Here is a 10,554-nt window from a genome sequence, read left to right on the forward strand (position 1 = left end):
TAAGATATGTTTTCCATTTCAAAAGGTCAGGAAATATCAGTTTGATAGCTCATTCTTGTTATACCTAATATTTTCTTTACTCTACATGCAAACACATCCAAGAGCTCAACAAGGGAAAAGGAAAATCATGTAAATTGCCTGATCTTTGTTTAGTGTGGAAGTTAAACTTAGCAGCTCTGCTGGCCAACTTCATAAAGAAATGAAACATCACCGAAGTTTTGCATTGCTCAATGGCTCGTCTAGTACTATTATTAGAGACGAGAAGGGGCTCCAAGAGAGGGCCGAGAGCAGAGATTCACGAGGCTCCAGGAACAACACCTGATAGTTCCTTATCCCTAGTACTGTGTTGGAGCTGGTTCATCCCAGCCTGGAACAATGAAGTATGCTTTCCTTCGTCTGAATTCAGAGGCATCATGTTAAGGGGCATCACCATGACCGGAAGATTTACACCACAGACACAGGCACACATTTCAAATCAAAGACTTTTTCTTCTTGAGGATCCAGTTGTTAATCGCTTAGCAGCACACTAATCATTTAGTTACCACCATCAATAAATTTAGTGACTACTTTTAACTCACTACAAGACGTGTATGATTAATTTGGATTTAATAATACCAGAAGATACCTATATATTATCCTACACTGTTCATGATCATTTTTCTTTCTACAAATAGAATCATTTCATTGTTTTCTTTCATCTTGAATCTTTTTTAAAAAAATGTGTACTGAATTGTCATGCATCTTGATCGTGGTTAGATCCCCCTCCTTGCTCTGCATTGCCCCCATAACCTCCCCCACTGCCGCCTGATTTCATGCATTCTTTCATATACATTAAGGCCTATGGACAAAAAAACTAGCATAGAAGTTGGGAAATGGGTAAAAAGCCCCATTTGATTTTAGCTCAAGAAATATTGGCAACTGCTCACTGTTGGGTGAGTGAGGTTTGGTCTTTAGTTAGGGGAGTGATGCTAGCTAGGTTGACCAGGCTCACACCAAGGGACATTTGGGGGATACAAACTTGACTCAATAGGTCTTAACATATATTTTGTCATCTTCTGTACTAACCTTCAACTTAACCTAAGGGCATACTAGCACTCTATCCTGTGGTTACAACAAAGAATATTTATCCAGACTCCTTCATTTGCAAAAATAAGTAGTTACCCTTTTAGCTTTTATAAACAATACATGCTTTTATAAACAATACATCTACTGACCAACCTCATGGTGCAAACCTTTAATCCCACCACTCAGGAGGCAAAGGCAGGAAGATCTCTGTGAGTTTTAGGCCAACCTGGTTTACATAGGGAGTTCCAGGTCAGCTAGGGCTGCATAGTGAGACTCAAAAACTAAACTAAACTAAAGAAGACCACACCATCCACCATTTTTCCACACTATGTCTTTACGTAAGTCACTTTCATATACTTACAGATGTAAAAATGCTGAGTCAAAATCCATGTGTTTTGATAGTGGATATTTTTAATTCTTCTATTCTTAAAAGTGGGTTTAATTTGGTACTGTTTTAAGTATCCAACACATCTGAAAACTTTGTCTAGTTGCAGGTAGATCACATATGTACTGCTAAATATCTTTTTTTTAAACTTTCTTTTCTAGCTCTAGAAAATAAAAGATTTTAAAAGCCAGAGTTCTTTTAAATTGCAACGAGTATTTATGAGACTCCAACCTTGGTATAAACACTTTGTTAAGAAGGTTCTAGATACTCCATAATTAAAGAAAGCAGAGCTGTTCTATGACTTCATGCAACTCGCATTCTATTATCAGAGCCCAAACTGATCCAATTACATTTGACAGTCTCCCCAGCCATACACGTATTAGGCCATTTCCAAACTTGTTTTAAACCAACTGCACAATCCAACACGACATATACTATGTATTTTTCCTAGCTACATTTATCTATAGTAGTTGACTTATAAATCAGACTCAGTAGGATATTAGCAATAATAAAAGCCAACAACATACTATAATAAAACTTATGTCAATGTTCTCTCTCGGTATCTTTTTTTTTTTTTTTCAGGAAAAGGGGGTTTTATTTTTTTTTAAAAGAGAAATCATACGGTCATTGATTATACAGCCATTTTTCAGCATTCTTTTCTATGCACTTATGAGATGGGACTACACCATGGTGACAGTAATGCCCAAACAATATCAGTGGACGTTTACCAGAGTGCAAATACGAACTTGATAGTTTGGCACTTTATTGAATGCAAAACAAGATTTAGTGCCTTCGCCTTCGTTGCACAGGACTGAAGCAGGGGCCCAAGGAGGGGAAAAGAAATGGCTTTCCTGGTCTCTGAAGGTGGCCGCTCCTTTGTCCACTCACAGTGAGAGATCAGCCCATGTTCTGGCGGTTGCCATAGCCCCTAGGATGGCTTTCCTTCCAGTCATCCCACTGCTGGAGTCTCTGGCGGGCTTCGTCGTGTTCCTCTTTCTCCTGCTCTTCCTCTTCCTCTTGCTGAGACTCTCTGTAGGACCCAACCCGTGTGGGCTGAGTTTCTACTTCGGGTGCTGGTAAAGCCTTACACTTCTGACGCTGTTCGTACCATTCGTTCACCGTCATCGTCGCCAGACTTGGGTAACCAGCTCCGAAGACCTGGGCTTGGGCGGTGCTCCTGGTGAGGACGAAGGGCTTCAGGGGCGGCTTCTCCTGAGGCCTGGGGTAGGATGCTGAGACCTCGCTGAAGGAGTCTCTCTCTCTCAGGATCTTGATTTCCTGGTCGATGCTGTCAATCTCGTCCAGGCTGATGCTGACCCACCTCCGGAGATGCAGTAGGTGGTACTCCCGGACCAGCTGGTCATCCGCCTGACCGCTCTCCACCGCCGACTGCAGGCCGGACAACCGCTCCTCCACCTCCTTCTTCCGCTTGTATCTCTGGATCTTGGTCTGCCTCTGGGATGCCATGGCAACCAGGCTGCGTTCTGCCGGCGAGGAAGTGGCCGCCTGGCCTTCTTCCGGTGAGCTGCTCCCTGCCCAGGGCAGCTCAAAGTCGGCCACGTGGTAGTTGTGCATCTGGGTCAGGAAGGTCAGGAAGTGCTCCCGAGCCTGCTGCAAGTGGTCCAGGCGCTGGCCGGCGCCCAGCAGCTTCAGCGTGAGCGCACCTTGCAGGGCCGGCAGCATCAGGTACTTGAGGTCAGCGGAAGCTATCTCCTCCCAGTCTTCATTCGGGCTGAACAGGTCGAGCTGTGATAACATGCCCGAGGCCCGCAGCAGGAGGTCCAGGCCCCTCCTCACCTTGTCCTGGATGATCTTGGACCCTGTGGGCTCCGTCGTCTCCTCCACCTCCTCCAGGAGTTGCCTGCTGCTCTCCAACAGCTCCGGGAGCCGCAGCTCCTGCAGGTCCTCAAACGCTGCCATCTTGCCAGAGGGAGGAACCCGGAAGTCCCTGAGGCTGGGAGACCAGGTCTCGCTCTCCTGTCCAGGATGCTCTGGAACTTTCTATGGCCTGGACTTGGCAAGCCTTCCGGTGTCGCAGCCTTTTGAGGCTGGGATTACAGGAGCTGCCACCATGTCCGGCTTCTCTCAGGGCCTTTTTGCCCTGTGCACATCCCTAGGATGGGTGGCGTGACGTAATTCCTGTGTGATCAGATGAAATGGGATGACGTAGGCATGGTGACCAGTGCTAGGCTGCCAGATAAGGGTCACGTGAACACAGACACTGATTCCACTTCGGTTGGTCTGATAACTGGCAAGGGTACTGGGTGACTAACGGGCGGGGTACCAATACAGCAAGGATGTATGGGACAAAGGATGATTTCTGTCCAGGCAGGATGGAACAGGATGGTGAAAGAGTTCATGATGTAGATCAGATCGGTACCCAATTTGTATGATAAATTATAGGAGTTTTCCATTTGATATTTTTGGGCTACCATTGGTGGTAACTGAAATCAAAGAATGGAAACTAAAATAGACCCACGATAATGTTAAAATGACTAAAAGGAGCTCTTTGTTATGATGTACCAATAATTCGTTCTCTGGTTCTATTCGTATTTGAACTTCTTGATGGGATTACTGTTGAGCTTTAACAGAGCATATGTAACCTTCAACATATAATAATTATTGTCTTTATGGAAATTGTCCTAGAGGATTCCTATTTGTAGATCTCGTTCTCCTGGCACTCGCAGACAAAGATGCACTCCTTAATTTTTTAAAGTAACCTTGTAACTACTGCTCCGATTACAATTTTTATTTTTAGCACCTGTTGTACTAGCATAATCCTGATTAAATTGTATATGTAAATATAACTTCAATTGCTTCAAGTCAGTCATTTAGGGTGACTTGTAGAGTCCTTAATTTTCAATTTAGAATTTTAAAAAGTGAAGCAAGTATGCTGTGTGAAGTTGGTTTTATATGTGCCAATTTTAGTTCATGTGCTGAATATTGTACTTAATTTAAATAATCTCATCTAAGTGAGCATTAATTCTGCCTTTCAAATTTTTATTTTAAAACAAACCAAGGAATTAATGATTACTGATTTTAAAAATAAGTGTGTTTATTACTCAGTGCAGAATTGAAATCCATCAATTGTAGGATAAAGTGAAAACGAAAATGATTGTAGGAGTCATATTATTTTCTTTGACTTTTTATTTTAATTCTATGCTTTTTCTACTTTCCTTATTTTGAAAACTGGAAAGCTGGTTATATTGTTTAGTTTGATCTTTCTTCTACAGTCTTCTTTTTCTTGATATACTTTAAAAGAAACATTTCTATGGGCATGGGCATGGGCATGGGGCAGGTCTTCAATCCCAGCACTCCATCACTTGGAAGGCAGAGGCAGGCAAGTCTCTGAGTTTGAAGCCAGCCTGTTCTACACAGCAATTTCTAGGCCAGCCAGAGAGCCAGAGTTACTATCTAGCTTTCATGTGTCTATCTATCTATCTATCTATCTATCTATCTATCTATCGATCTATCTATCTATCATCTATCTATCTATCTCTCATCTATCTATCTATCATCTATCTATCTATCTCTCATCTATCTATCTATCATCTATCTATCTATCTCTCATCTATCTATCTATCATCTATCTATCTATCTCTCATCTATCTATCTATCATCTATCTATCTATCTCTCATCTATCTATCTATCATCTATCTATCTATCTCTCATCTATCTATCTATCATCTATCTATCTATCTCTCATCTATCTATCTATCATCTATCTATCTATCTCTCATCTATCTATCTATCATCTATCTATCTATCTCTCATCTATCTATCTATCATCTATCTATCTATCTCTCATCTATCTATCTATCATCTATCTATCTATCTCTCATCTATCTATCTATCATCTATCTATCTATCTCTCATCTATCTATCTATCATCTATCTATCTATCTCTCATCTATCTATCTATCATCTATCTATCTATCTCTCATCTATCTATCTATCATCTATCTATCTATCTCTCATCTATCTATCTATCATCTATCTATCTATCTCTCATCTATCTATCTATCATCTATCTATCTATCTCTCATCTATCTATCTATCATCTATCTATCTATCTCTCATCTATCTATCTATCATCTATCTATCTATCTCTCATCTATCTATCTATCATCTATCTATCTATCTCTCATCTATCTATCTATCATCTATCTATCTATCTCTCATCTATCTATCTATCATCTATCTATCTATCTCTCATCTATCTATCTATCATCTATCTATCTATCTCTCATCTATCTATCTATCATCTATCTATCTATCTCTCATCTATCTATCTATCATCTATCTATCTATCTCTCATCTATCTATCTATCATCTATCTATCTATCTCTCATCTATCTATCTATCATCTATCTATCTATCTCTCATCTATCTATCTATCATCTATCTATCTATCTCTCATCTATCTATCTATCATCTATCTATCTATCTCTCATCTATCTATCTATCATCTATCTATCTATCTCTCATCTATCTATCTATCATCTATCTATCTATCTCTCATCTATCTATCTATCATCTATCTATCTATCTCTCATCTATCTATCTATCATCTATCTATCTATCTCTCATCTATCTATCTATCATCTATCTATCTATCTCTCATCTATCTATCTATCATCTATCTATCTATCTCTCATCTATCTATCTATCATCTATCTATCTATCTCTCATCTATCTATCTATCATCTATCTATCTATCTCTCATCTATCTATCTATCATCTATCTATCTATCTCTCATCTATCTATCTATCATCTATCTATCTATCTCTCATCTATCTATCTATCATCTATCTATCTATCTCTCATCTATCTATCTATCATCTATCTATCTATCTCTCATCTATCTATCTATCATCTATCTATCTATCTCTCATCTATCTATCTATCATCTATCTATCTATCTCTCATCTATCTATCTATCATCTATCTATCTATCTCTCATCTATCTATCTATCATCTATCTATCTATCTCTCATCTATCTATCTATCATCTATCTATCTATCTCTCATCTATCTATCTATCATCTATCTATCTATCTCTCATCTATCTATCTATCATCTATCTATCTATCTCTCATCTATCTATCTATCATCTATCTATCTATCTATCATCTATCTGTCTATCTTATTTATCATCTATAATTTCCTGGATGTGAGGGCACTTGCCTTTAATCCCAGGACTCAGGAAGCAGAGGCAGGGGTATCTCTGTGTGATGGAGGTCAGCTCCATCTATGTAACAAGTTCCAGGCCAGCTGGAACTATAGGAATACACTATCTCAACAAACAAACAACAAAAAAAAATTTAAATTTTATCCCTATTCTTGATTGATTGACTGATTCCTTCCTTCCTTCCTTCTTTCCTTCCTTCCTTCCTTCCTTCCTTCCTTCCTTCCTTCTTTCCCCCTTTCCTTCTCTGTCTCTCTCTCTGAATCTCTGTCTCTCTGTCTCTGTCTCTGTCTCTCTCTCTCTCTCTGTCTCTCTCTCTCTCTCTCTCAATTTCTGTGTGTGCCTATATGAATGCCACAGTGCAGTTGTGTAAATCAGAAGACAACTTGTAAGAATCTTTCCAACATATGGTCCTGGGAATGGAACTCAGGTCTTTAGGCTTAACAGGAAGTTTCTTTACTTGCTGAGACATCTTGCCAGTCTTTGACTAGTTTATTTTTTGTTTTATTTTATTTTTAATTTCCAGGAGCTCTAAACCATTCTCTGAATTTGTCATTTTTTCCCCCTTTTGCAGCTGCTTTCGTTTTGGGAAGCGATATACACACATCTCTTCCCCAACTCCCTCAGCACCCATGTCTGTTGCAGATAGAGATAATAATTCTACATTTAGTTTACTTTTCCTTTTTAGTTGTCTTCTGTTTCTTGTATTTTACCAGTTGTGTTTGTAAACATTTCCGTTTGTATCATTTCTCTTGTTCTTGAATGAGATTTCCTAAATTACATGGTGATCTTCCTTTCTTCATTTGTGTTTGAAATATTGTGATTCTCAAATGCAAATTTTAAGGCCAGCACACATTACAGAAGCTTACTTATTAATGGGTCCCACAGAGGAATAATTGAATAAGGGTCCATCTGTTTGGGTTATGACCACAAATTGTCATATCTGTAGCCATTCTGTTCAGTGTGTCTATTTCCCCAAAGAAAAATCTGTTAGTCATTGGCCTGCAGGAGTGGAGAAATCGCGTGAACTGCAGTAATCTGCCAGCTTTCTGAGAGCTTCAGGTGGGAAAGTGTTTCCATGTCTGATGTCGTCAGGGTCAAGAAATTTTCTTTCCAGCTCCCCAGAACAATCTTCCGTATTCAGTCAGCCTGTGAAGTTTGGAAGAGAGCAGATATGAGGTCTAACTGCATATAGACAGTCCATCTGGTTTAGCTCAGTCTTCCCAAGCATCCAGTTCTTGGGTTCTATGATATCAATTGCCCTTGAGTGTTGGCAAAATTCTACAAAATGGATTTGGATTAAACTGCTGCTGTGGACACAAAGTGCTGCTACTGTGAAGAAAATGTGGCAGGAATCATATCCTGGAGGGTCACACACAGATAGCTAACAGGAAGTAAACAGGAAAAAACCATTCCCTCCCTCAGCCTTACTTTCTCCTCTCTCCTCCTCTTCTCCCTTTGTCTCCTGTTCTTGTTCTCTCCCTTCCTCTCCCCTCCCCTCTCTTCTACTCCCCACTCCTCTTTCAAAGACCTCCTCCCCTCCTTCCCTCCCTTGCTGTGGTGGCAAAGCAAAAACCAGAGTTAACTTGACCAAGCAGAAGTGTGACTGGCAGCTCTACTTTGAACATTCCAAAGCTCCAGTTCTTAGGATGGAGTAGAGGCTGAGACAATGTATTCATAACTCATGTAATAACTCGCTAATACTTAATTTGTCATTGAGATAAAATTTTCATAAAGTGGATTTGCATGTGTTTAGCTCAATGAATTTTGACAGATACATGTGCCATCTCATCCTGTAATGCACATTTCAAGCAAGATAACAATGGTAATGTCACCCTTGAAAAATATCTACATTTTTGCAACCATTCTCAACTCGTAGAAGCACCTTCTATATTTGTGCCATAGATGAGTTTTGCAAGTTCTTGCACACATGTGAATGGAACCAATATAATGCAATGCTCCTGCCTTTTCCATTTTGGTTAGCTTTTCTTCTTCAGTGTCAAAACTCTAGTATAATTATTTTTCAAACATTAAAGATTATTATTTTTTTCTGTTATTAGTAATATATTGAATATATGTGATGATAGATTCATTGTGGTTTTTATTATAAAAAGTTTTATCCATAAACTTTATAATTCTAGGACGGATTTAAAAAGATAATTAACTAAGCCTGCCAATAAATACATATTTAACTTAAAATTCTTATTTTTGTAATCCCAGCACTCAGAAGGTAGAAACAGGGAGATCAGGAGTTCAAGGCTGGTTTTGAACATGCAGTGAGTTCAAGGCCAGCCTGAGATACATGGGGGCCCTTTCTCAAAAATAAAAATAAAAGTTTTACAGAAAGACTAAACTAACTGAAGACAATTGTTTACTATTTTAAATGAAAGTGATCCTAATTAACCAACAAACTACAATATCTTCAATTTAGGTTATTGTCCAAAAATTCATAACAACGTCTACCTGTGGGTCATTTTAGATCCTACTATTTGAAAACAGAATTAAAGATAGAAGGAGGAAGGCTGATGAATGCAGCTATGTATTGAGTACTCTGTGTGAAGATGCTGAATGGCTCAGTACTGGGTAAAGGATCTGACAATATAAACAAGTCTTTATATCCTTAGTAACATCAAGACAACTTTTTATGTGAATGAAATTAGTAATTGCAAGACCAATATTGAAAAATGAGTTCATAAACATTTGAGAAACGGCCTTCAAGCATCTAACTTTCCAAAAATTTGCTCAAATCATTTCTACAGAGAATAAAATGACTCTGTTGATCCCAGCTTCCCATAGCCACTAAACACATATTTCTGAATACAATGTGTTTATTCAAATGCATTATATGGTTCAATTTAAAGGTTTTTGCTGCTGAAATAATCAAGATTGAACTCCCCTTGGTAGATAGTGATCTGCCATTCTTAACTAATTCATACAGTGACAAAAACCTTGAAAAAATATTAAGAAGGATTTTTTTATGTTTCCACATGAATTCAGATTTTTAATCTATAATAAAATAACCAAAGAATCTCAAGGAAGATGGTATTTTATATACAACATCCTTGACAGCCTTCAGCAATTATCTGTTGATGTAGAGAAGCAGAGCTCCTTTGACTTTTGCTTTGGTCTCTTGAGATGAAGCTCTACAGGGATTACTTGAACTCTTGAGCTCAAAGCTTAAGTGGACTTGTGTGTAAATGCAGAATGACAGGGAACAATGGAAACTGTAGCCCATGGGGGTCTTCAGGGCCAAGAGCTTAGAATTAGTTTGGTACCAACAAGCTGAGAGAGTACCTAAAATGGAAGAGTGACCCAGTGCAGTGCTCCATAGGACAGAGGCACTAGTTCATTACATCAATAGGAGATAATTATAGTTTACTCAAGACCACAAAAGCTCTAGGAAATAACATTTTCCCGAAGAAATCTGAATGCCATGTATGTTAACAGAACACCAGACTGTAACCAATACCGTTCTTCTCTCAAACTATCAATAATGTTCCTGCAAACATTTTATATACATATTCACAATTCAATGTTGTAGAAATGAAAATATTTTAAAAAGCATATTTTCTAATTTGGAATTTATCATCTTATCTTCCTCCTTTTTGGACGTATACTTTCATCAACACACAGGATTTATTCGATGTCAGGCTCGTTAGGCACCTAATAAATATTTGATTGATAGGTAAGATGATTGATTCTGCCAATCAAGAAAAGCAATGGCTGATATGGCTTTACTTACAGTATTTTTCGTATTTTCATATTTTTCATACTTCATATTTTTCATATTTTTACATTTACATATTTTTCATATGATATTGATACATATGCTATCAGTTCTTGTCTCCAATTTAAAAAAAATCAAGGTTATCGAAGAGAAAGATTATTTCTGGTTCAAGGAAGTCATGTTTTCT

General features: G+C 38.4%; 1 protein-coding gene across 2 annotated transcripts; it reads right to left on the bottom strand.

Annotated features, from left to right (window-relative positions):
• Positions 1-2,314: 2,314 nt before the first annotated feature.
• On the bottom strand, positions 2,315-3,370 carry LOC103734430 (immunoglobulin-binding protein 1b-like). Of its 2 annotated transcripts, XM_029563636.1 has the most exons (2): positions 2,867-3,370; positions 2,315-2,608 (listed from the first exon to the last, which is right to left on the bottom strand). In XM_029563636.1, the coding sequence occupies exons 1-2, from the start codon at positions 3,368-3,370 to the stop codon at positions 2,348-2,350; spliced, it is 765 nt and encodes a 254-aa protein (XP_029419496.1). In that variant the 3' UTR covers positions 2,315-2,347. The 2 variants fall into 2 exon arrangements, with proteins under 2 accessions (XP_029419496.1, XP_008831586.1); XM_008833364.1 differs by having other exon boundaries at positions 2,315-3,370.
• Between the last annotated feature and the right edge of the window lie 7,184 nt (positions 3,371-10,554).

Source organism: Nannospalax galili, unplaced genomic scaffold, assembly GCF_000622305.1.
Source record: "Nannospalax galili isolate Female #2095 unplaced genomic scaffold, S.galili_v1.0 scaffold1056, whole genome shotgun sequence".
NCBI classification, from domain to species: domain Eukaryota; kingdom Metazoa; phylum Chordata; class Mammalia; order Rodentia; family Spalacidae; genus Nannospalax; species Nannospalax galili.